This window comes from Arvicanthis niloticus, chromosome 17 (assembly GCF_011762505.2).
Source record: "Arvicanthis niloticus isolate mArvNil1 chromosome 17, mArvNil1.pat.X, whole genome shotgun sequence".
NCBI classification, from domain to species: Eukaryota; Metazoa; Chordata; class Mammalia; order Rodentia; family Muridae; genus Arvicanthis; species Arvicanthis niloticus.
Genome location: NC_047674.1, coordinates 27,388,789 through 27,416,723, shown reverse-complemented (window position 1 = coordinate 27,416,723; position 27,935 = coordinate 27,388,789). Strand labels below are relative to the sequence as shown.

The following is a 27,935-nucleotide window of genomic DNA, read 5'->3' as shown; positions in this document are numbered from 1 at the left end:
CTCTTCTTCCATTTTGGTGGCTGGTTTTTTGTATGTATGTATGTATGTATGTATGTATGTATGTATGTATATTTTTACTTATTAACTTTATGTCCTGCTCACTGCCCTCCTCCCAGTCATCCCCTCCCACAATCTTTACCCTATTCCCCTCTCCTTTTCTCCTCTGAGTGGTGGGGCGCTCCCTGGGTGTCCCCCACCCCCATGCACACCCTGGCACTTCAGTCTCTACAAGGCACTTCCTCTCCTACTAAGGCCAGACAAGGCAGTCCAGCTAGAACAACATATCCCACAAACAGATAACAGCTTTTGGGATAGTTGGTGTCTGTGTTTTTGTTTTTTTTTTTTTTTGGTTTTTTTTTTTTTTAAATGAAAACGTGTTAATTTGGTTTCTTTTGATTTTTTCCCCTCAGTTTATTTAAATGGTCTATATGACTTTGATTTTCATCCTATCTTGCTAAATCATGTTGAAATCAATCCAACTTCTCTCCCTGGAGTTAACCTTACTTTGTAAACCCATGGTTGACACAGTTACCTGTCTGCTTGAATGACTGACATGTTCATTTGTCTAAGAGAGCCCTTGTATGGCCAATGAAATTCCTTACCTCAAACGCTACTTAGCTGCTATTCCTAAAACCACCCCATCTCTCTGTCCATGCTGTTGGTGTGCTGTTTACGTTCCCAAGCTCTTACTTTCTATCTTCTGTCTTAAAAAAATTTCCGTTTGTAAATGTAATCAGAAGGTGGTTTTGTGAGGTGCACTTGACAAGAGAGGGGGCTGACGTGGTAAAGTTCAAAGTGATATTGTGGCCTCAAGCAAAGCTCGATAGTTGTTTTTAACGTCCTTGTTTCAGTTGTTTCTAGAAAAATATTTATTAAATCTGTAGGCAATTTGGGCCTTTTGAAGTTCCTCCCCTTCCCTCCTCCCCCTCCTTTTTTTCCTCCTTCTTCTCCTTATCCTCTTCTTTTTCTTGATTTTTATTTACTGTTCTATCTGCTCCATGGGGTGAATGTGATTACCCACTTCCACATACAGAACTGTTGACAAAATCCATTGTGGACCTCATAGACAGACAGTTCGTGTAGACACTTCTTTTGTATGGCTAGACCACAATGGAAAAATGGTTGGTTAGCTAACAGTTTTGAGTATCTGAGAACATTTTTTACAACTGGGTTTTCAGACGCATTCGCAAAGCAGCTCATTTTGGTTTCTTCCCTTTGCAGAACCTCTCTGTGCAGCTTGTAGAGAGCGGGGGCCTTGTTTCTTCCATAATTTATTGGCCAGGAAATCAAGTGTTCATTAACTTCCTTGCATTGCCACTTCCTCCTCCCTTGTCTGTGAAGACAGTCTTATGGGTCTTCGAGGGCAGTCCTATTTCGTTCTCATGGCCTGGCACAATTACTAACAGCTCTTCATCCTCAAAAGTACTTTGGTTTGAGTGCTAACTGCAAGGTCAGCGTCTTGTCCTTATCAACTCTCAAAGGCTGATACGCTGCAGGTGCCCACTAGATGTCAGTAGTGTAGCCTGCCGAGACCCTTCGGAGCAAGCATTTCATTACAAAAGTCAAATCAAAGCAAATAATTAAACTGTGGTTCAAAAGCTACCTGCAGCTTTGACCCGGTTCAAAACAGGTGAGACAGAGTCGGGAGGTGGGGAGGCTCAGGTACAGAGCAAGTGGCTCCTTCCTGGGATCCAACAGGGCAGAAAGGATTCCTTTCCGTATTAAAGGGCTTCAGTGTTTCACGGAATGAATGCTCTTCCCAATTCACACTCACAAGATGGAGCCAGTGTTCAGTGCATGAGGAAACCGCTTCGAATGAAGAGGTATTTCTCTTTATCAACTTCCCTTCAATTCACAGTCGGATGAAGGTCCTACAGGTAGATCCCATTGGAAGCCCACCTTTGAGCCCAGATCTGAGCTGCCTGAACACAGCAGATTTTAAGAAGATTTGAAAGGATGCACCTGCAGAGTCATCGCACTGGACTTCTTTGGGAATGACTTCTGGATTGCAAATCAATTACCTCTTGGTCAGGTAATGCAGCTGGAAACTCACCTTGCCGCAGAGGCGTGGCACACATCAGGAACCAGGTGCGAAGTAAAAGACGCACAGGCATGGGTCCTGCGATGCTTATGGCTTTTAGTTCGTGGAACTGCGTGCTATTGCTGGTGGTCCTTACATGTTCGGAAGCATCATCGTATGTTAATGAGTCCTCCAATCCCACTGCACAGCAGGCACCTGATGCTCGGTTTGCTGCTTCCAGCTCAGACCCCGAGGAAGGGATATCTGTTTTTGAACTGGATTATGACTATGTTCAAATCCCTTATGAAGTTACCCTCTGGATACTGCTCGCATCTCTTGCAAAGATAGGTAAGTCCTCAAGCACATGTCTAGGGAGGATTGTTTCTTACCTGAGTTGTCATGTATGAAAACCTCTTACATGACAGATGACGGCGAGTTAAATAGACAGTAACTGTTACTTGTAGTGCACTAAGATTACATTTCCCTGAAGCCAAGTGAAAATGTGGCTGTTTAATTATGTTTCAGGATTGTGTTTAAAATTTAAATGCATACTTCCTGGTCTTGCATTGTTTTGACTGCATATTTCATATTGTCTTCTCTATCATGTAAAAACCTCATGCTATATGTTTAAAACAATATAAAATGCGAAGTGTACAGCATCCGGGAAATGCCGGAGACTACATAACACTTCTTTTATATAATGAATATATAATGAATCTTCATTCATTACTAGCCACAGAACCGTAATGTTTTAATGGCTGTAATTATTTATTCTTTCTAAGAGGCTCATGCTTCTTGTTAATGACAGGAAGCAAGGGGGAAGTGAGCACGGACAACTCTTACACACTAGCAATGACTTGTGGGGTACACTGAGTCAATATTTGTAAGTGTGGCTTTCCTCCTGACTCAAATGGAGCTCCTGCCCACCTCTGCCTTCTTTTGTGAACAGAAGTGAGCTCAAATGAGTGGACTGCATTCTTGTCAGGTATTCTTCATGCGGAAAACCATGGTAGTGGTCCATGTTTGATGACTAATCTACAGCCCTGTGTCTCCTTAAAACAGCTTAGTCCAAAGTAGAAAATTTATACAATTTTGTCCACTACTGCAGCTAATATTGCCTTTGACTCCTCTATGATAAACTAGATAATTTGGGCACACAGATTGTCTTATTGGTGTAAAAATCTTTCAAGCATTATCATTTTCACACACATACATATGACAGATATGAAATTTAGATTGAGCCATGTGTAGTATAGTTAATGTTTAAAGACTCATGTCTACCCATGTAACTCCTTTCTTCCTATGGGGCAGGGCCATGGGTGTGCTCAGGGGCTTCTTTAAAGCAGCTATGTATTTGAAGCTACTAAACCATTAAGATGGAAAGGAACTGGTTAGTGGAAGACATCTCTTGGCAGTTTGCTAAGTGGTTAGCTTACACAGATATTATAGAACAAAAATGGTTAAAGTCACTTCTGACTTTGTGAGTTATTTTTCTTCTTGGACTATTATGGGAAGTGTTCCTGGAACCATCTGGAAGAAGGGCATTGAAATGAAGTGAAATCTTCTACTTCTGGGGACATTGTTTCTTTCCATGTCCCCTTTAAAGCATCGGAATTACAAGAGTTGAATAACTGCCTCTGTGACTCTGTTGGCATTCATGAAAGTGGGCAGATGTTTCAAAGTGTAAAACGCATTAAGTCTTTTTCACTGCAATGTGACCAGCATGTGGCCTGTTCTGGCCACAGCCCCCACAGGTTTACTTTGCCTTAAGGTGGGTAGACACTGGATCCATTTCCGGGAACCGGGGTTCAAGGAAACAAGGCCAGAATGGTGAGACACAGGCCTGAAAAAACACACCTCAGGCTCTTCTACTCCGTGGCATAATTTAGAAGTTAATTTTGATTAAAATAAACACCAATTGAAAGGCAAAAATAAGGCCGGTGAAGAAGAAAAAAGGAGGCCAAGGAGGTTGTGATGAGAAAATGGAGAATCAGGGGCTTTAGAAGGCCTTGAGCCGGTCTTGCCACCAGCGAAGTCTCACTGAGAGTAACATCCTTTGGCGATAATTATACTCAACTGCATCAACCTGTCTGTGTGTAGAACATAAGTTCAAAATGGTGCTGAGGGAGACCCATATCTTCTTTTTATACGGCTAAATGTAAAATCTTCCAAGGAGACGTTCACTGGTTCCCCATAGTGTATGGAAAGAAATCTACCTTAATTAATTTAGGAGTCAAGCTCTCCACTCTATGGGACAAAACCATCCTCCAACTTCTACTTAACAATTTTCCCAATCCACAGTTTCAAGCCGGGTGGATCATTTCTCAATGAGGGGGAGAAGTGTCTTCCAGGACCATTCCCACCCCAAGTTCCCCTCCCTACAATGCTTCTCATTTTGTTACCCAACTCTGAGAATCTTAGCGTTTCCCAGGGCACCCAGTTAACGTCCATATGAGAGCGTCCCTGATGACCAGTTAGTTCATTCATTCAGTTGTACACCTTTACAGCCAGCTATCACACAGACCGAGCTGTGGGTATTTGCTAAGCAATGTAACGACATGGATCATCTACTTAGAATTTATAGACTAGTGCAGGGAAGTAATGTACAAACGTTGTAGATTAGAATCATTGTTACTATACAAGCATTGGAGAGAGAAATTGTTCCGGTAATTATGAGGCGGACATTAATCCCTCTGGTGGGGGGGTTGGGAAAGGCTTAGCATCAAATTCTGAGCAGGACATAAAGGCAAATAAAAAGGACAATTCAGGTAGGAGAAAGAGATGAACAAGACAGGAAAAGGGAACCTGATGGCAAAGGATTTTGATTGGCTGTATTGAAGGGTGGATGCACTTGTGGCACCATGCTGCTTTGGAAGCCCTATGGCGAACCACTGAGTTCGGATGCCTTTGTATTTGTAGTGTATATCACCTCTGTCTAAGTTAGGGTTTCTATTGCTGCAATGGAACACCATGACCGAAAAGCAAAGTTGGAGAAAAAAAGCGTTTGACTTACACTCCATATTGCTGTTTGTTATTGAAGGAACTCAGGACAGGAACTCAAACAGGGCAGGAGCCTGGAAGCAGGAGCTGATGCAGAGACCATGGAGGGATGCTGCTTACTGGCTTGCTCCTCATCTCTTGCTCACCTGCTTTCTTATAGAAACCGGGACCACCAGCTCAGGGATGGCTTCACCCATAATGGGCTGAACAACCCTCTCCCCATATTGATCACTAATTGAGAAAATCTCATGGAGGCATTTCCTCAACGGAGGCTCCTTCCTCTCTGATGAGTTTTACTTGTGTCAAGTTGACACAACACCAGCCAGTACAACCTCATATATTGTGCTATTTCATTCTTCGCAATTATTCACGTCTCACTGTTTAAACTTTGCCAACAGTTGGAGTTGCAGTATAATCTACATCTCTGGCTTTCTACCTCATTAAATTCAACAGCACGCTGATCTTGACAATAGAATGCTCGATGATCACCTTTAGTTTAATCCATGGGGTACTTTGAGTACCTTCCACATCTTAGGCGGAACTAAGAGTAAGATACACAGGGTTGGAAACCCCATCTCCTTAAACCATGGCATAGAACCTCGCCTTGCGCTTGCGCAGTGGAATGCGGTGAGTCGTGAAGAATTTATCAGCATCAATAAAAACAGCTTTCTAAAAAACTGACCTAAAATCATCCCCAAATCAAATATGTAATGAAGTCAAGACGTATCCCTCCTGACGAACCTCCATAACATAACAATTATGGATTTTAATGTTCACATTAAAATGACGGTAGCAAAATTACAGTTACGAAGCATCAGCAAAAATAATTTTATCATTGGGGTCACCACCACACGAAGAACTGCATTAAAGGGTAGCATTAGGAAGGTTGGGCTAGGCCAACTGGGCTAGACCCAGCCTTGTTCATTGGCAGATTACGGTCCTACCCTCTGTGTTCCCAGGTTTCCATCTTTACCACAGGCTGCCGCACCTCATGCCAGAGAGCTGCCTCCTCATCCTCGTGGGAGCGCTGGTGGGCGGCATCATTTTTGGCACCCACCACAAATCGCCTCCGGTGATGGATTCGAGCATTTACTTCCTCTACCTCCTCCCACCTATTGTGTTGGAAAGCGGCTACTTCATGCCCACCAGACCCTTCTTTGAAAACATCGGCTCTATCCTATGGTGGGCAGGCCTGGGGGCCCTGATCAACGCCTTTGGCATTGGGCTCTCTCTCTACTTCGTCTGTCAGATCAAGGCCTTTGGCCTTGGTGACATCAACCTGCTACAGAATCTGCTCTTTGGGAGCCTCATCTCGGCGGTGGACCCTGTGGCCGTGCTGGCTGTTTTCGAGGAGGCACGGGTGAATGAACAGCTTTACATGATGATCTTCGGGGAGGCCCTGCTCAATGACGGAATCAGCGTGGTGAGTGGTCCAGCTCATGTTTGTGGATGGGGTGGATCTGCGGTGTGGATAAGAGGATTTATCCAGGGCCATAGAGGCCAGGGCTGCCTTGGATCTCCATGTCAAGGTTGTGATCTGAATTCTGGTAACATTCCGAAAGATCCACTACGTGTATCTAACTGTTCATTAGTTGCTTTAAGGAGAGAAAAGGAAAAAAAAAAAAAGGAGAGAAAAGGAGTAGAAAATACGTAATTCAATTCACGTTCCAATTCAAGAATATTTCTGTATTTAACATGGAGAAACTATTATTTATAACCACCATGTGTATTCCTGTTGGTCAAGACAGTTCTTTTGTTTTTAATAAATGTATAATACACACACACACACACACACACACACACACACACACACACACACACAATGAACTTCTAGATGAAGTTAAATAAAATCCCTCTGGTCACTGAGACACGATAGAGGAATTATGCGGTGCTCAGTCAGTCTTACGTCCTACAGAAAACGTCAATGCTTAGAAATTCTCTAGAGAACCCCGAAGAGGATGAACAGGCTAGAAAGAGCAAGACATAGCACCATGACTTTGGAAATGTCCACACCTGGGTTTCTGGAATCCTCAGGACAAGCTAAGTCCATTGATCAATTTCACTTAAAATGACAGCGTTTACCACCTGTTGGCCCAGAAGGCATTTATACAACGTTTATGGCATTTCACTTTTAAAACTTAGATTCCTGCACATAGGCAACATTGGAATAGGTTTCAGTGTGAAAGAGGTGACTAGTATAAAATTATAAGGCAGAAACAGGAAGCTTCCACTTTAACCTGTTTGCCCTGTTCCCTTCCAGGCTTCCTAGCATGTACATACACACCTGCACAGCTGCATAGCTGCATAGCTGCATAGCTGCAGATGCATATTGTTCTAATAAATACTGCCCTCAGGATAGCTCACACTATATGTGCTGCTTAGCTGTAGCCCCTTCAGGGTCTTTCATGTCTCCTCAGCTGTTGTAGAATAAGTAACATAATTTATTTCACAATTTCCTCTACGGATGGTCATTTAGTAGTTTCTGTTTTTTCATTGTTGTTAATTTTTACAAATAATGTTGCAATAAATATGCTTATTTCTTCCTGGCCCTGGTTTTTTTTTTTTCACTTGGGACTACTTTAAAATCATATTTTAACTAGTAATGAAGTGTCCTGGTTAAGCAATGGGTAGATTTAAAACTTGATACATGCGGCTGTTTTAATTACTTCCTGTTGACCCCATCGGTAAATAAGAAGTTATCACTGAGAGTTGTGGAGATGGACAAAGACATGATACCTGCATCATAGTTTCTTTGTTATTGTTGGCATGTAATAAAATAAAGGGTTGGTTGGGCTTGTGGTTTCGTAGGGTTAGAGTAAATGAAAGCAGAGCAAAGGAAACTGGGCGCTCACATCTTGTTTCTCAAGTAGGAGACAGAGAGCATGCTGGGAATTGCGCAAGTTTTTGAGATCTCAAAGTTTAACACCAGTGACATACTTCCTCTGACAAGGCTGTACCTCTTAATCTTTACCAAAGTGGTCCACCAACTGGAGATCAAATATTCAAACACACAAACCTGTGGTAGCCATTCTCATCCTAACCACTGCAATGGTACAGACAGCTTCAAGAGCAGGTCTTCAGAAAGCATAAGCCTAGTACAGGGGATTGGGACACCAAATAATACCCCAAACCACATAGACTGCTCTAGAAAAAAGGACACACCAGCAGACATTGAAGGGACAAACATAAGGCTCAGAGACTGAAGAGTGCAGGTTGGGGGAACTAAAGAGAGCAGGCAGAAGGCTGAGATCACTCTGGTCCTCAGAGAAAATGTGTATGAATTGTGTGAAGAATTTACAGACTAGCACGCCCAGGAGAGTTATCTGGCTCCGGCTGTTAAAGGTGCAGCAGCAGAAATAAGAATTTGTAGCTAGGCTGGACACCTTTGGATTTTTTCCAAAAGCCCAGGTAACACATGACATTGAACTTGGTGACCTCAAGCCACCAAGCTTTTCCAAAAAGACTTTATCAGCTTCTGCTTCTACAGGCAGGGTTGACTTTTTTAAATTTACCTGGATCGCATGGCCTCTTTATCAGGAGCGCAATCATGTGGTATGCAGAAATTCTCGCTGAGAAATCATCTGTATTTATGACCAAAGCAAGTTCTTGCTTGCTGCTGCCTGGAGAGGGTCAGATCTCACCCCGAGGTTTTTTTTTTTTTTTTTTTTTTAGCTGTCTTGTCCAGAGCCAACCCCATATTGTGGTTTCTGGTGGTGATTCCATCACTGGTGACATTTGCTTGACTTTCTTCAGGCTAAATTGCTTCCATATAGATGTTTCTAAAGAATGATCATTTTAAAATAAGATTATAATTTCTGAGTGACTGTAGTGTCTGCTGTTGTGACCTCTGCCAGGCAACGCTGCCGTTGTATTGGCTCTGGTGAGGTTGCCCACATGGTCATCTCTGGTCTCCCACAGCACAGTGAGTGTTAAGTGTGTGCTGGAGCACCACTGGGTCCCTAAGTGAAACCAGAGAAGCCCAGGGTCAGATTTAGAAAGCATCTGAAAGCAACTGGTATTTTCTGCCGTCCAATGGTATTTTGAGCCAAGGGCTTTGAGCTCACCCTTTCATTGAGCCAAAGGCCTTCCCAAGGGCAGCAGTCACAGTAACCCAGCAGTCTGAGTCACCCAGAGGTAGCCTGTGGTCTAGGACTCCATGTGATGTCAGTACAGATCTTACTTCTAGAACAATTGGATTTATTCATATATCCGATTCACCAAGAATCAACCACGTCAGGATCTCAGCTCATGGTTTCCCTCCCACTCAGTCCTTCCTTTTTGATGAATTTTTCAGGTCATAGCATTGCTAACTAGAACACACCTTTCCACATCTGACAAACAGAACAGAAGCACAAGCCAGATAGGTGTGCACACCCAGGTCTGCAGTGTGCACTGGAAATGTTGCTGGAGATTTGTGGAGATTTACTATGAAGGTGGATTTCATCACACACACACACACACACACACACACACACACACACACACACACACACACACACACACAGAGAGAGAGAGAGAGAGAGAGAGAGAGAGGTTATTCTTATTTAGTTATTCTATAAGAATCATTTTATCAGGATGTGCTAGTGTGCGACTTGAATATCTACAACTTTCTTTTTAAAACTAAAACATATTTCTAATATTGCTAAAAAAAAAAAAAAAAAAAACCAATTACCCCAAGATCTCCAGCGGAGTGCCATGGTTAAGATCCCATTAGCAGCAGAGACAGAATTACTCCATCACGTAATTTTGTGATGGCCTGTGATGGCCAGCTTTGCACTTGCTATGTCATTAAATCCACGGATATTATTATGAAGTATGAAAAGATACTGTCCATTCAAAAATGAAGATAATCAGACGTGAGAGGTTAGAACACCCTGTGTTACAGAGCAGACCTGGGTGCCCAGCTCTGTGCCTTCAATCCACTTTCCTTTTTTCTTTTTGCCAATTGAAATTTCAACTCTGAGCTGCAAGGCAGAGAAAACCTTATCAAGGTCTGTGACACAGCTGTTCTTTCCCTTGTATGAAAATGGCTGGCGTCTTGATCGCCACGCAAGGCTTTAAGCAAGGCTGTTCACTCATGGCTCTTTTTGCTGTAGAATTGGAAGAAAGACATTGTTAAGCTCACAGGGTCCATGGAGAATTTATAATCAGCTTTTAGTACAGTGAGTTCCTGGACTGGAAAGGGTACTGAATAGTTCCTGTCTGCAGCTTTCACATCAGCTCATGAGCACTCTGGATTGCCATGGCTGGGTAGCTTATTTTGAATATGGACTCACCTGATTGGCTGTAGGGTAGTGTTTTTCTATCTCCATCAATCTCTAATTACCATACACCAGCTTGCTTGACAAGCAAGAGGTAATTATATTCATATTTTTATCCACCCCACCTCTTCTCCTCATCTCTTACTCCACCTTGTCTGGAAAGCTAAAGTGTCAGAGGACAGGGCTGAGACCGGAACCCAGGCAGCCTTCCTCTGCTTTCTCTGGACCACTTCATCATACTGCTTCTCCCACATTGACCCTCTCCAGCCTTCCTCTGTCCTTTCCCACCTCCCTTTTCAAGGCACTGTGGCTTCTTGCTTTAAGTTTACCATCCTAAAGGGATGCTATGGTGGAAGGAGTTGAGCTATACATTCTAAGCATTGGTTTGAGTCAATCTCACTGATAAATGTGTTGTCAACTTTTCCCACTTAAGCCTCATAGAACATCATGGAGTGAGGAATCCTATCATGTCTTGCTCTATGAGATAACAGTATACAGTAGTTTGTGGTAGAGTTCCCATAGGTTCAACTGTCAAGGCCCCTGGGCCCATTCTTGCCATTTGTTTTTAAGGTAAGCACTAGGGTGACTTAGCAGATCTCTGTGTATTCAATTTTTTTTTTTTTTTGGTTGTCGTTTATGAAATGAAGACAAACTCCCAGTGAGACCAATCCTGTATTAATTGAGTGTAATCTAATTTGTGCAGTGTAATATCCGGAAGACAGAGTGGCTCTCTCCTTGCTTGCTTGGATCAGCCAGCCATTTCCTTCAGCTGAGAGGACTACCAGAAGCTTGTGGTAGACACCTTTGGCTTCTCCTTTGCTCTGTGACTGCATCCTCTCTGTATACACAATCATGTGTCTAGCTCTAGATCCTAAGTTTCCCAACCCCACCTAGGGTTCATTGCCTCTCTTTTTCCATGTCTGTCTCATATCCTTTACTTCTCTGAAGGGATTCCTGGTAGTTTTCTTGATTTCTATCTCGGCTGATTCCCTTTGGTATCGACACCACAGAACCCATCATTTAGCTCTGAGCAAGTAAAAGGTCTCCAAGGGTTATCCCTGTAACATTACCACGGGGTAAAAGACACCGGACATGGGCCCTCAGGGGCTGATGCAGTGTGCTGTGGTAGTATTTCTGAGTATTGAGCAGTAGCATGGAGCCATCTCCTCAGTCAGGGCCCTGCTCTTGAGAGGAAATATTCAATATTCTGTAGTGTGCCAGGATGCTGAGCTGGGGTCAGGGCTAGATGATCTGAATTCAGTGTACTTTAGTCATGAACTTTCCAGCGTGTGGTGAGTTTATTGAGATGTGTTTCACCAAGTTCTTGCAAGGAGCCATGTGAGGGTTGATGTATGAGGAGATATAAACTTATAAAGTCACAGTTTGTAAGCAGAGATCTCAAGATTGCTTCCTTATAGATGAGATGGGGTGGACTTAGCCAACCTGAGAGGGTAGCTGTGGGGGCCACAAAATTGAACTTGTGGATATCTGACTCATGGTAGGTGATGGATAAATATCCCTTCATCCTCATAACCCAGAAGAAGATCCATACAAGAAATATAACCTTCTTGGTATCTACCAGGCAAAGGCATAAAGATATAATCTAAGGCAACCAGATCAGTAAACCCTTGGTTGGTTGGCTCAGGAGTCTGTGATGTGTCCAAGGCCCAAGTCCTTCCCAGAGCACTTCCAGACCACTAGAGGCACTGGAGTCAGACCCACCTACAAGGACCCAGCATTTATAAATGTGTTGTCAGCCAAACAACTGGAGCTTTATTTAGTAAGCTTGTCCTCTGACAATGAGACATGGTACTGGTGTGTGTGTGTGTATGTGTGTGTGTGTGTGTGTGAGAGAGAGAGAGAGAGAGAGAGAGAGAGAGAGACAGAGAGAGAGAGAGAGAGAGAGAGACAGAGAGAGAGAGAGAGAGAGAGAGAGAGAGAGAGAGAGAGAGAGAGAGAGAGAGAGAGAGAGAGAGAGAGAGAGAGAGAGAGAGCAACCAGCAGCAGGGCTGGAAAGGCATCCAGAGTTATGAGCGAGGGAGCCAGTTGAAGTTCCTAGGAGTGTATTTCAGCTTTACTAACTTGGGGGAGACATTTCTAATCCTCATGTCCCCCATAAGTGGGTAACAGATTGCTTCCTATACATCTGTTGTCTGAGTTACAGGCTCACCAATAAGCAACCTGAAGGACTTGAACCTTAGCGAGGGCCAGCCCAGCAATGCTAGAAAAACATAATATTAAATAGAGATCTTCAACCGTGATTTTATGAAAGTTTCCCAAAATTGACTACAAACGCTCATCTGGAGCATCTGTTGCTGCTTGAAGGAAGGGAATAACTGAGATTTGAATTTTACTTAATGGTATTTCTTTAATCAGGGGACATTCATGAGCCCCTTGGGGTGATGGGCATTCACTTTAGCCCCAAGGGTAGGAAAGAAGGAATAAAATCTAGCTAGTAAGCAAGCTGCCCTTTCTCTGTTGGGAGATGGAGTTGAGAATCTGTAGAAATGGATTCAGAGGAGGAGAAACACTAAGTGGGAGAGCGATGGCCCTTTAACTCTTTAGGGAATGATGAGAGCCAGGGTGAAAACTCAGAAGCAAAACTCAGGTCCATACCACTAAGGACCTCAGTCTCCACCAACTATACTAACTGCCTTTGATGCAAAAGCAAGTTATTCTGTATGCTGCCTTGAGTCCCCACACCGGAAGCCTTCAGAGTTCTTGCTAAGCTATAATCAACCTACAGTCTACAACTATGTGCCCGCCTATTCTGCACTTTCTTAGAACCCGTCCCAGCCACAAAGGTTCCCTAGAATGTTATGTAACATTTTCATGGAAATTCCTGCTTGGGGAGAACACCCTGGCATGCCAGATATAGCCAGGAGGACTTCCTAGTCTTGTGGTTATTTGATAGACCACCTTCTGCCAACACTTGTGCCAATGATCTCAGTTGGGCGCGCTGGGCTGCAATATGAAATAATATGCTTAGTGTCATGTGAAAAGCCCCGTGATGTGGATTATGGGAGGAGGGGTTACTGACGGACAAGAACTTTCTTTCCCTATGGCTTCTGTGGTAATTATGCAAATGGCCATCACTTAGTAGAACTTGTTGTACAAGCCTGCAGTATAGCATTAGACTATGATGTAAGGGGAAGAAAGCCTTTGACTTTGTCTCTAAGATATGGTAATCTGTATGTTCCTAAGAAGCTTTCAGTGAGAGTGAAAGAATTCCTCTATGAAGACTGTGTATCCCTTCCAAAGGTGCCCTGTGGGCCTCATTACCTTCTGAAAAACCCTACTTTTAAAAGATTTCTTCACCTTTCCACAGTACCACACTGGCACCAAGCTCTAGCACATGAGAAGAGTGCAACATAAACCATGCCCAAGATAATCAGAAAGCAATAGACTAATGCTACAGGAAGAATTGAGGCATCACCAAAGGCAACTTCTTAAAACATTTGACCTAAAATTTTTGAGAAATTCGTACATGAAAACTATATTTACTTCATCTTTACTTCTCCACTGCTACTATTCCTGTGTTCCCTCACAAATTCATAACTTCCTCCTATGTGTATGGTGTATATGTATGTGTCTATATATGTCTGTGTATGTGATGTATAGGCATGTGTGTATATATATTATGTATATGATGTATATATATTGTGTATATGTGTATATGTGTTTATACATGTATGCAACCTATTGAATGTATTTAGTGTTGTTTATATGTATTTGTGTGCAGGACTGACCTCTTGGAATTGGACAGTCCTTGAAGGGTATCATTCCTGAAGAAAACCGAATCCATCCATCCCTCTCTCTCTCTCTCATCTCTCTCTTCTCTCTCTCTCTCTCTCTCTCTCTCTCTCTCTCTCTCTCTCTCTCTCTCTCTCTCTCTCTCTCTCTCTCTCTCTGAAGCCATGAATTGTCTATAGCTTTTAATCTAGTGGTGGAACCTTGTGAGAGCTTCTCCTCCTTTGAGTCAGCAACTATTATGGCAAAAGACTTGTTTAAGCAACCATATTGTTGAGATTTCATGGGTGCAGCTTCCCTGATGTGCATAGAAGACACCGTCTCTCAGAAGACCAGTCCTCCAGCTCCTAGAATTTCTCTGATTCTTGCTTTGTGGTGTTCTCTAAGTCTCTGGTATTGGGGCTGTGCTGTGGAAGTATCAGTTGAAGTTGAATATTTCATAGTCAGTTGTTCTCTTTAATTTCACTAGTGTTGAATTTCTATAATGGTCATCACATCTGCTGCAAAAGGAAGTTTTATTGATGAGGGGCGAGAGCTGCACTTCTCTGTATAAGGATAGGAATTTAGAATGCAATTAGAAATTATTTTTGTTTAGGAAAGTATCAGTAGTAGGTTTCCCTCTAGGGTCCATGCTTTACTATTCACAGGTAATTGGTTTATAGTACTATGCATAAATTTCTTTGAATCAAGCACGCCTTACATTCAATTAGGCAGCTGTTGGTTACCCAAAGGTGTATGTACCACTATCTCATTTCTGTGAATATCTTGCCATGCAAGTCATTATTGTGACTCACAGAGTTTACACATGGGTAGGACTACTGATTTCTTTCATATCTTGGCAGCTTGCATAGCAGCTTCAGATACTATGAGAAATAGTCCTTAGGGAGGAGGCTTCCAGATCAGTTCTTGCTTGAGTCTTCTGGGTCCTGTGTCTGGAGTGTGTGTTGTCTTTAACACACACTTGGTTCCTTAGGAGGGAACCAAGGGCTGCAGCAATGCCTATATTGTTTGTAGGGTCTCTTGGACTTGCCCAACCAACAACTCAAAGGGAAGCTTCCTATACATGGTGTATTAGACAGGGTTTGTATTCCTGCACAAAACATCATGACCAAGAAGCAAGTTGGGAAGAAAGAGTTTTATTCAGATTACATTTCCACATTGCTGTTCATCACCAAAGGAAGTCAGGGCAGAAACTCACACAGGGCAGGAACTTGGAGACAGGAGTTGATGTAGGCCTTGTAGGGGTGCTGCTTACTAGATTGCTTCCCCTGGATTGCTTAGTTTACTTTCTTACAGAACCCAGGACTACCAGCCCAGGGATGACACTATCCACAATGGGCCCTCCCCACTTGATCACTAATTGAGAGAATGTCTTATAGCTGGATCTCATGGAGGAATCTTCAAGGGAGGCTCCTTTATCTGTGATAACTCCAGCTTGTGTCAAGTTCACACACACACACACACACACACACACACACACACACACACACACACACCAGTCAGTACACATGGGGATTCCTATACTGGGGATTTTGAAATAATTCCCCCTCAACACAAAAATGCATAGTCTACCCTTTGATTTTTCAGAGTAAAATAAAATAAATTTATTTTTTTTAAAATTATGTGGCCGCGTGTACAAATATACTTGCGAATGCAAGTGCCTACAAGAGCCAGAAGAAGCCATCATACCCCCGAAGCTGGAATTGTTATTGTTGGCTGTGAGCATCTGGCCTTGTTTCTGTGAATGGAACTCAGGTCTTCTGCATGGTACTTTGTACTCTTAAACCATGAGCCATATCTTCATCCTGTAATGCTCTTATCTTAATGATGTAGTTCACTTGTCTTAGGTGGAGCCAAAAGTTCTGTGTCCCTCTCATTCATCCACCCAACTGTCCATCCATTGTCCATCCATTATCCATCCATCCATCCATCCATCCATCCATCCATCCATCCATCTATCTATCCGTCCATCCATCTGCACATCTGTCTGTCCATTCATCCATCAATCCATCCATCCATCCATCTGCCAATCTACCCATCTACTTCTTCATATCCAGTCATCTGTCTGTCCATATAAAACCACCACTGAGCAGTTTCTTTTCAGGCACTGCTCCTTCCAAGATGTCAACCGTGGCATTTTCAGAAAAACAAACCACAGGTCTAGTCTTCAGTGAACTTAAATTGACTGATCACTGTTGATTCTTGCTTTTACAGTTGAAGACATAGTGCAGGCTTTAAGTGACTCTTTGTGTCATGAGATGAGATGAGATGATGATACTAGTCCCTAAAAGTTTTTCTGACATTTGCTCCAAGTTGGTGCAGGAGCTCAGAATTCTGTCCATTCCTTTTAGATGGAGAGGAGTTCCAAAAACTCATTGACTATTCCTCAAGTGAACTACCACTCAGTTTTCCCTCTTCCCCAATATAGCCTCTGACACCTTTGCAGTTTGTTAGCTTGGCCCCAGTTTTCTGAGCTTATGAACAAATGCTAAGGGATTCCAACCCCAGGGGATTAATAGGTCCTGTGTTCAAGTCTCTGTTACTAGGCTGCATGTTTGCACCTTTGGGGGCAATGGGATTGTTTCTTCATAGTAGTTACTCAAGGTCCTGTTCCTTTTAACTGTAAAGTAGCTCTTTAGGAAACCATACAGGATCTACTATATTGAATACTACTGTTTACTGTGCTATAGGGAGGGTAGTCTCATATCAGGAAGCAAGTGATCCATCCTGAAAATGAAATATTCTTCTCTGCCCAAAACTGCCACACTCCAAACATGTCCAGTGAGACTGGTGATGACCAATGTCAACAAGGCTGCAAGTGCAGTCCTAAAATGTGTCTATTAAAGGAAAAAAAACTCAGGGCGAACAGTACCGATGACTGTCACTTCAGAACTCCCCAAGGCACATATGTGGCCATTCATTTAGACTCTACTGCAGTAGATCTTTTCATTTCTCTTCTTGTTCTGATCAGCTTTCCTAATACTAAGTCATGAAAAATGTAGGCAACTAGCATAAGGATGCAGGGACAGTTACACAGTCACCAGGTCAAATAGCTATAGCGATAGAAGTGTTGCACAGTTAAAGAGGATATCATTATGATGAAAAAGTTACTTCATAAGGATACCCAAACTCACACACATGTATGTATCTATTGATAGTGCCCACAAATAGCCAATAACTCCCCTTCAAGCAGTGTAGAGGATTCTAATAACTCAGTGTTCGGAAGTGATAGGATAAGCTAGAAAAATTCATGCAAGACATGCAGAGTCTAAACTCTACCAACCACCTTGGCTGAGTTGTTTATAAGCACCATGTCTGACCACCCAAAGCTAACATTCTATTGTAAGTGCATCCTTAAGGAAAATGACCACTGCAATCAACCATAACAAAACCTCCATAAATTTAGAAACCTTCAGACCTTCCAAAGTGTTTTCAGTGCTCACCCACACTGGAATCAAACAAAAATAAAAATTCCAATAATTAGAAATTAGACAGTATATTTCTTCAAACTCTGTAGCTCAAAGAAACTATGAAGAAAATTAAGTAACATTTTGACAAAATAGCAATAATACAGCATTCATAATTTATGTGATGTGTGATTTAAGGAACATTTGTAGCAGTCAAACCTCTTTATTAAAGAATTGAAAGATCCGAACCAATGATGTAAGGCTCTGCCTGTAACAAGAAGTTGGAATCAAGTTAAAGGAAGTAGTAGTAAGACAGCAGTGGTAAGGGTAATACTTAATAACTTATCATTTTAAAAATGATACCTTGTTTATACCTAAAGGGTGAAAGAATATCTACTCCTTATAAACTCTTTCTGATATAATGAAGAAAGGATCAATTTCTCAACTTATTATGAAGCCAACTTCATCCCAACATCAAAATCAGGCAAAGATATAATAAAGAAAGACACCTGCAGACCAATATCCATAATGACTACTGGCCAAAAGTTATTAATAAAATATGGTAAAATTTAACAACATATAAAAAGCACACAAATTATGACCACAGAAAGATGTTTGTGAATTCATCTCATAAAGAAAACACATGAGTTTATTAACAAATATAGTCAATTATTTGGCAGATTTCACCACTCATTTTTGACCAATACTCATGACAATGTAGAACAAATCAGTAACTTTTTAGGTCTTGGTGTATTTATTTTAAAATGTTTTATTTTACATTGTATTTTATATGTATGTGTGTTTTGCCTGCATGTATCTGTGTACTACTTATATGTATGGTGTTCACAAATTGCTTGGAACTAGAGTCACAGATGATTGTGAGCCACCATGAGGTGCTGGGAACTGAACCTTGCCCTCTCCAAGAACAACAGATGCTCATGACCACTGAGCCATCTTTCCAGACCCATTTTTTCAATCTTATAACAGATTTGATAGAAAACTTGCAGCTTGCATCATGCCAAAGGTTAAGAATCCATCCAACACTTTTCCCCAAAGATGAAGATCAACCCAAGGATAACCATTCTTAAAACTTCTGCTTATTAGAGTCTAGAGAATTCATATAGCTAAGGTCACTAAGATCATGTACAGTCACCAGGTGGTATGATGGCTTCTGAAGATGGTTAGGAATCCATAGCCCTAGTAGAATAGAGCACTCTTTCATGAACTCACCAAGGTCATAGCGTAGGTGCCGCTTTCTAGAATTAAACCTGGAGATGGTTAGTGCTAAGGAGGAAGGATTCATTTGAGCTCACACTTGCAGCTCATGGTCTCTGTATATTCATTAAAGTGGTTGTTTTATGGGCATTTAGCATGGCCCAGAAGCCACCCATTTCAGCTGTGTATCATGTAGAAATCAGTCGTTCAGAAAAAAATTGATAAGACAGGAAGAAATGTTTGCATTTGGAACCAGCTCTCCACTTCAGAGCCTCCGTGTGTCAGCTGAAGTTTTTAGTCCTCACATGAGGGATTTGGGGGAGTGAATGGACTTTATTCACGGTGGCCTTGGTTGTAGTCATGGGAGGCTGGGAGGGTTTGTCAAGAGTCACATGGCCCTTTCCTTGAGATAATAAGTCAAGAGGGACAAATGAGTTTTATTTCTCATGTGTCAGGGATCTTCCTGAGATTTAACTTCTTTGTCCACACTGGACAGATAGATACATTTGAAATGAGTCCAGAGACAATCATTCTTTGTCATTATAATGATAGCCAGAGATTGCTATTTTGAAAGGTAAAGATTTTTTTTTTCATGGAGTAGTACAGAGTGTGCATAAGTGCAGTCTTAGTTATGTGACCACTTAGCTTCTGAAAGTGCCAGGACATCTTCCTACACCCACCACCATTGGAATCCAGAGGCCAAATAGGCCCAGGTGACTATGTAGCCACTGGTAGTCTGGAAAGCTATATAAGAGTTTGGGTTTGAGGCCACAATATACAAATCTCTGAGCTTCAATCATGCTTTCTGGATTTCCTCTGGATTTGAGAGTCAAATAAACATCCCCACTTTACCTCATTCAAACCTACTTCTTATGGGATTGTGGAGCCATCGTCTGGTCCTGTTACACCCCTTTGTGAATCCAGCCCAAAGGGGCAATAGCTGAAGTTCTGAAGACTCACATGTGGATCACGCCATGGTCAGCTTAAAAACCATACAAAGCTAAGTGAATTCACTGGGTCAGATCACAATCACACAGGTTTTCTGTTTGTTTGTTTGTCTTTTGTTTCTCTTTTTGAATTTACTCAGAAACCATGGATCACATACCACCTTCGAATGCTCAGCAAAGCTCTTCCCCAAACAGGCCTTAATAAATTTTGCATACTTAATAAATTTTATAAATATATTACATTTGGCTGGTACATGCATTCATCCATAGATATTGTTTAGCTCAACTACAGATCAAGAACACAGAAGGTGTCAGATGTGTGGAGAGTTTACTAGGGAGGCTCCCATGTCAGGAAGCCAAGGAGCAGGGATAGCCCTCAGGGCCAGATACGGGGTGATCAGAGCGAAACAGAGAAGGCAGAAGGAAAACTGGCTGGAGCTGTCTTGCTGCCTTTTTCAGAGTTTGTCTAGCCCCTGGGGACCATCAGACTGAGGAAGAGTATTTGCTTCCTGGAAGGGGCAGCCCTCAGTGCCATAGCACCTCAGTCCTTACTGGAGAACAACTGAAGGAGATTAATTATAGGTGGCTGGGGTGTTTCCCTCTCTGCAGCCTGAAATCTGAGGGACTCTGAGTGCCACAGACACAGACACTGAGGATCTGCTACACAGACAGAACAAACAGGAACAAGAAGGACAGATTTATAGTGTCTCTGTGGGAGGGATTGCGAGCTCACAGGCAGGTCATCTGTTGTACTCTCCTTTCTCAACATTTCTAGATTTTAGTATACACACATTCACATGCACACACACAAATGCGTGCAAATCTGGCTTAAAAGTTTTTAAGCCAATCTCCCACTTTAAAAGTAATTTTCCTGTTTCAGAAATTCGCTACATTTATCCGTGTATGTGTGCAGATACAAATGTGCATGCATTACCTCCAGCAAATGTGCACAGGATTTCTTCTTCCTCCGTTATCCCCCAACTTTTTCTCCTCCAAATGAGTTACAACCTCTCTTTAGGTAAAGAAAGAAAACCTTGCTACAATCTCTCAGCACTTCTATATCTTGCTAAACTTACTGGCTACTGTTTGTGACATTAGTCACAAACCACCAATGCTCACCCTCTAATGTGTACCTGGACTTTCCCTGTGTCTCTGTTCTCCGGCAGGGTTTCGTCCATGAGGCGTATTGAACAGTCTGGTGACAGACACTTGAGCTGCTTTGAAGAATCACCGGCTCTGCCAGCTCACATTCTACATCTAAGGACTACGCTGTAACGTTTACACAAATGTAGGCAACAGAATAAGTAAACATACACACATATATCCATACATAATATATACATTTATGCATACATACATGCATGCATACCAGGAAACAAGGCACATGGTGACTCCAGGGTCCTCAGAAAAGGATATCTACCCCATAGACTACTTGCTACTATTTCTGCCCATAGTGGAACTTCTCCTCAAAGTAAGGATCTCCTTAGAATGGGACTGGAAGAGAGCATGGTTTTCAGTGTAGTTATTCATGATTACCCACGTGGTCAGATAGCAGTCTGGAGGGTTACTCGGCCATGACTGATCAGAGATGACTCAGTGGTTAAGAGCACATACTGCTCTTGCAGAAGACCTGAATTAGGTTCTCAGTATCCTCAGCAAGCCTCTGTCTCTCTCTCTGCACATACACAGTCACACACACATGTGCATGCACACACACACACACACACACACGCAAAGCATTCATGCAACTCCACACACAGTTGCACTCACACATGCACAACCATGCCCAGACAAACACATGCACGCGTAATTAATAATAAAATTATTTTTTTAAAAAAATAATCAATCGTTGGTAAACAATCATTAATTGGCAAGTAATTGTGTGAGAAATCAGCATCAGCAAGGCTTAGAAAAAGACCCAGAGAGGTCGGGATTGGCAAACCATCCGTGGAGGATCAGCCGATACAGCCTGGGGACCATAGCTGAGCTGTCAGTATCTGCAGAAGAAGCATGCAGTTCTGGCAAGCCCCGCAGGTGATGATGCCAAAGCCAGAACCCAAAAGCTGTTGGGTTACAATGAAGAATGGAGGTAGCCTGGCTGGCTGGTGGATACCTGTATCCCTTGCTATAAGGGATGTAGAGGTGGGAGGGATGTAAGTCTAAAAAGCCTATGAATTAATTTCTTTTCCCTTTTCTGTGGTCAATTATCTGACAAGAGACAGCTTAAGGGAGGAAGAGGTTATTGCAGCTGGAGGTCATACAGACCATCACAGAGGCAGGAACGTGAGACAAGATGATCACTCTGCGTCTGCCGTCAGGAAGCTGAGAGGGATGCACACTGGCACCATGGTTCTTTTCTCCTTCTCATGCAGCCCTGGACTCACAGCTAGGTCTCCTCAGTTAACTCAATCTAGAAGGCTCCCTCCCAGACACACCTAGGTATTAGTTTCCATGGTGATTCCAAGTCCCACGGGGTTGAGGATGAAGATTAACCATCACAGCCTGCTTTGACGATAGAATTTCAAGGCTGAATTGGGCAGCTTATTAAGAGCTTATTAATAAGTTTATTAAGCTTATTAATCCTGTCTCAAAATAAAATAAGAGAAAATAAAATTTAAACGGGCTAGAGATATGCTAGCTAAATGCTCAATAGTGGATTGCGTGCCGAGCATGTGTGAGGTTCTAGTTTCCCCAAGTGTCTATATAAGGAAGAGTGTAAAAGTAGGAACAAGCAGGAAGTCCAGGCCCGGAGAAGCTGAGCAGTGTGTAAAAACCTGCGTGGGTTCTGACATACTGGGGAAAATGTGTATAGACCAGTGATTAGCAGAGAAGCTGGCCGACTCAGCTATGCTAGAGCCTCGCCAAGAGGGGCTGCACAAATTAGATGTCCCTTTCTGAAAAAAGAAAAAGAAAAAGAAAAAGAAAAAGAAAAAGAAAAAGAAAAAGAAAAAGAAAAAGAAAAAAAGAAAAAAGAGGCAAGCCTGAGTTGGCTTGCTTAAACCTCGGTGCTGTAAAGTCAGAGTAGAAGACACAGGGAAGGAAGAGTATGTGCTGCTTGGGTTAGACCCAAGCACTACCTCCTGCTGGGCCCCTTGCAGAAAGCTCTTCGGCAGGCTTAAGCAGCAAGGCTGCTAAGGAATTCTTTTCAGTGACTCCTTCAGGCTCCACCGGAAGTCCTCCTATCCACATTGCTGACTTCTCTCAGAGGGACCCAGAGAAAGGTGAAGAAGCACCTTTCCCCTGCAGTGTTCCTTCTGCACTCTTTCTCTACTAAGGGGGCTTAATGTTGTGTTCACTTTAAGGGAAAAGCTGAAAGGCATTGCAGAGTTTATGATACAGTGTCCTAGGTAAGGTTCAAAGCAGAGAAGCAATACTATTAACTGAAAACAGGAAGCAGGGTGGAGAGAATGGCTCACAGGGAGCGCTCCGTTTTTATAAGCACTTTCCTTTGGTGGAAGAGTTGCTCTTGTGAATGGGGTGAAACAATCATTCAATATGTATACAATATGTAATCATCAAATTGAGATAATTCACACTCTCGCCTCCTTAAACATTTGTCATGCGCTCAATTATGAAATTCAACACTTCCCCCCTTCTTCGGTAAATCTGGATATGTCCTAACAAGTTGTGCATCTAAAGCTTGGGTGCCTGTGTTGATATCTGTGCCGTTGATTAGTGCACTCTGTTTTAATTGAATGCGAAGTTGAGAATCCACGTGTAACATATTGCAACTTCCACTTTATGTTTCTCTCATTTGTACTTCTCCAGGTCTTATACAACATACTAATTGCTTTCACTAAGATGCATAAATTTGAGGACATAGAAGCAGTGGACATTTTGGCCGGGTGTGCCAGATTCGTCATCGTGGGGTGCGGGGGAGTATTTTTCGGCATCATTTTTGGATTCATTTCCGCATTTATCACACGTTTCACTCAGAACATCTCTGCGATCGAGCCCCTCATCGTCTTCATGTTCAGCTATCTGTCTTACTTAGCAGCGGAGACGCTTTATCTCTCCGGAATCCTGGCGTGAGTACAACCTGCGGAGTCACGTGGCAATGTGTGGCTGCTTTAGGAGCTGCTGGCCAGAGTATCTGGGAAAAGCCTGCTGCTATCCCCCCCCCACCCCCCACCCCCCGCCCCAGGCACTGGTGGGTTTAGGATTTCTTAACTTTCTGAAAGCTGATCCTGGTACTTTGCCAAACAAATGTTCTCTCCTGACATTTGCCTGAGGAACGTCTAGCAATCTGGATGTCAATTTAAAATGTTCAGGAGAAGCTGGTGCCGAACAGAGCTGGGAGCACTTCAAGCTTAAAGTCCATCTGAGCAGTTTCTTCTCTTCCTGGAAAAATAAAGCTGAGAGTCAGGCATGGGATGCATACTTTTAATCCCAGCACTCAGTAAGCAGAGTTAGGGTGGAGCTCCGTGAGTTCAAGGCCGGCCTGGTCTATAGATCGAGTTCCAGGGCAGCGAGGGAGACCCTGTCTCAGTGATGATGACGATGATAATGATGATGATGGTGGTGGTGGTGGTGGTGGTAACAACAGTAATAAATTGTAAAGTAGAAGGGAAGTAAGCCAGAAGGAACTTCCACTCTGGGCTCTGCCTGTCATTATTAGCCACCAACCCCATCACACCCACACTGACCCCACACTGAGACTCCACACTGACATCCCACAGCCCCTACCCCATATCCCACACTCGCCACACCCCAACCCCACACCCCCTACCCCACACCCATACCACACACCACACACCCCACACCCTACACCCCACACCCCACAACCATAACCACACCCACACTCACACCCCCTACCCCACACCCATACCACATACCACACACCACACATCACACACACCACACACCACACCCCACACCCACGCCACCAGGAGAGAGTGAAGCTAAGTAGGTAAGTGTGAACGCCCAGTACTTTGTCCCAGTGAAGATATCTGTTTAGGTGTTCAACCTCATACCCCTAACTGAAATGAAGCTTCTCAGCTTGGCTTGTTAGATCTGGTTTTGTTTTCTTCCAGACATCATCCTGATAGCCAACTCTCCAGGCAGAAAGCTTTGATTGTACAGAAATTGTAAAGAAATCCCTTTGCTGGGTAAATATAAGAGTATGGACTTTAGGGCATCATTATTTTTTTTTTCTCACCTTAAAATGACCACAACTTCAAGGACAAAGAAAGGGGCTTTTTTAACTTTGTCCTAGGTAAATGGGTGCAGAAACGAAAAAACTTGAAATATTTGAGTAATATTTATGTAAGAAATACTGTTTGGGAGCTGGATGGAGTAATAATAGCACTCAGGACACAGAGGAAGGAATTTTTTTAATTAAAAAGAGAGCATACTTAGTGCTCCATTCACCGAATGAAGTAGATTTACTCGGGTTTAAGGCAGAGTCAAGTATTTTCTAGCTTGAGTTGGGGCTGAAAAAGCTCTCAGTCAGGGAAGGGAGGTCCAGACAAATTTTGAAAGGCCTGCCAGTGTGTGTGTATGTGTGTGCACGCACATATGGTGTGTGAGTGTGTGTGAGTACCTGTATAAGTTAGTGTATGTGTGTAGTGTGTGTGTGGTGTGTGTATGGTGTGGGTGAGTATATGTGTGTGTGTGGTGTGTATGATATGTGTGTATCTGTGTGTGAGTGTGACAGGTGTGTTTGTATGTGTGTGGTGTGTGTGTGTATGTGATATGCGGTGTGTATATGTTGTGTGTGATGTGTTGTGTGTGTGTTTGAGTGTAATGTGCAGGTGTGTGTATGAGTGTGTGTGTATAACTGTATGTGTATGGTGTGTGTATGGTGTGTGTGTTATGTGTGTGAGTGATATGTGTTTGTATGTGTGTGGTATGTGTGTGATGTGTGGTATGTGTATATGTGTGAGTGTGGTAGGGGTGTGTGGTATTCATTTGTGTATGCTTGGATGTGTGTGTGCTGTGTGTGTGCTATGTGTGTGTGGTAGGTGTGTATGGTATGCGTTTATATGTGTGTGCATGGTAGGTGTGTGGTATGTGTTTGTATGTGTGTGTGGTGTGTATGTGGTGTGTAATGTGTGGTGTGTGGTATGTGTATGATATATGGTACGGGCAGTGTCTGTGTGGGTGTGTCTTTATCAGTGTGGTGTAAGTGTGTGTGTGTATGAGAGAGTTGGGTGACTGTATTGTGTGGTGTGTGTATGGTGTGTGATGTGTCTGTTTATGAGTGTGGTGTGGTATGTGTATGTGTGTGATATATGGTGTGTGTGCAGTGTGCGTGTGTGTGTGTGATGCATGGTGTGCCTGTGTGTGTTATGAATGCCACACCCACACTTGCTAGTTCATACACCTGATTGAAGAGGGAGGCAACAGTCTGTGGCCCACAGCCTGAGAAGAGAATAATGAAACATGGACTCTAGTCAGAGATGGGGCTCTATATACAACCTTGCTGTCGTCAGGCAGCCTCTGGTGTGGCAATGATGCTTCTCTCTAAGCCTCTGACCCTCTTGTAGCATCACTGCTTGTGCAGTGACCATGAAAAAGTACGTGGAAGAGAACGTGTCCCAGACATCATACACGACCATCAAGTACTTCATGAAGATGCTGAGCAGCGTGAGTGAGACCTTGATCTTCATCTTCATGGGCGTGTCCACCATTGGGAAAAACCACGAGTGGAACTGGGCTTTCATCTGCTTCACTCTGCTCTTCTGCCAGATCTGGAGAGCAATCAGTAAGAGACACCAGGGCCCCAACAGAATGCGGACTGGCTTCCAACCCAAGTCTCTTTTCCCCTCAGTTGAACCACAAGAGGGGAGCTGATGCGGTTTGTCCTGCAAAGGGGAGTAAAGACACCCTGTTTTTACAGACACTTGCTGTTGGCTTCCTTGGCCAGCTCAAAGTCACCATTGGAGTTGTCCTCAGAAGCAAGGATGGAGCAGGGAGTGTTTTGTGTTTTGTTGAAAGAGAACACTTTTCATATCTACACATTTAAATATAACTCAGTAAATATATTGGTTGCTCCACTTCCTTGCCAGTTTGTAGCCTCTCGCACTTCAAGTCGGATATAGATTATAAACTGTGGGCATTTACACTTTTGATCCAGGATAAGTGAGATCTCACAAACTGTCTCCTATGTGAGACAAACATTGTCATTCCCATAAATAGTACAGCCGCTCTAAGGGATGGATGGGTGATGAGGATAAAGCCAGCAAAGGACCAAAGGAGTGAGCTATTGCTTTAAAGTGCTTGCTCCTGGGATGGAGCTTGCCCTAGAATGAGGGCCTGGGTTCAGATTCCCAGAATCCTCACAAAAACCAGGAACTGCTGCTCACACTGTGATTCCTGGGGAGAAGGGGCAGGAGGATCTCTGGGGGTTAAGATCAGCCCATCCAGCCAATCAGTGAGTTTCAGTTTTAGCAAGAGCCTCTCTCTCAAAAATAAGGTGGAGAAGAGAGTGAGGAAGACATGCCCTCTGGCCTCTGTGTGAGTGTACACATACACTCAGACATATACATATACACACACATATACACACTCTCTCACACACACTCTCACACTAACACACACAAAATACACACACAGTAACACAAGAGACACTTTTGTGTGTGCTCACATTCAGGTCTAAACAGAGAGACAGCGTGAACATTTTTTCCATTAATTTATTTGTTCATTTTCGTCCCAATCACAGCACCCTCACACCTCACCCCCAAGTCCCACTCCTACAAATCCTTGGGTACCACCCCACGCTGAGACATCCAGTTTCAGCAGGCCTAAGTGCATCCTCTCCTGAACACTCTTGATTATAATATTAATTAGTAAAGGCAGCTATACTATAAATAACCTGACTTCTGGAAAATAAGTCCTGTTATAAAGAATAAGATCCAGTAGCCGTTATACACTTCTATTTCAGGAGCAAGAAAGAATATCAGCACAGAGCTAAAATATATATGTTGCCTTTTAATTGTTGAGTATATATGATTATATATAATATAAAAAAGGATTATGATTATACAAAAGGAGCAGAGGCAGAGAGAGAAAGAAGTATTTACTACATCACATGATGTTCCCACCAATGGCAGGACTGTATGTATAGGACCTCTCTCTCTCTCTCTCTCTCTCTCTCTCTCAATATATATGTATATATATATATGTATATATATGTATATACATATATATGAGACAGGATATTACAGTGTATTACTGTGTAGCCCTGGCTAGCTTGACACTATATAGATCTAGTTAGCTTCAAACTCATTGAGATTTACCCACTAATATGTGCTGAATTCTGGGGTTAAAGAAAGGTGTGTACCACTGTACCCAAAAGAAATTGTGTGTGTGTGTGTGAGTGTGTGCATGTCTG

At 42.9% G+C, this 27,935-nt stretch overlaps 1 protein-coding gene across 1 annotated transcript in view; it reads left to right on the top strand.

Moving 5' to 3' along the window:
* The first annotated feature begins 1,592 nt into the window (after nt 1-1,592).
* Nucleotides 1,593-27,935, top strand: part of Slc9a4 (solute carrier family 9 member A4) — a 51,803-nt gene continuing 25,460 nt past the window's right edge. The window contains exons 1-4 of the mRNA XM_034521633.2: nt 1,593-2,368; nt 5,980-6,443; nt 23,369-23,628; nt 26,089-26,306. Of these exons, the coding sequence (XP_034377524.1) occupies nt 2,113-2,368; nt 5,980-6,443; nt 23,369-23,628; nt 26,089-26,306 (1,198 nt within the window). The 5' untranslated portion in view covers nt 1,593-2,112. The remainder of the gene's footprint in view (nt 2,369-5,979; nt 6,444-23,368; nt 23,629-26,088; nt 26,307-27,935) is intronic.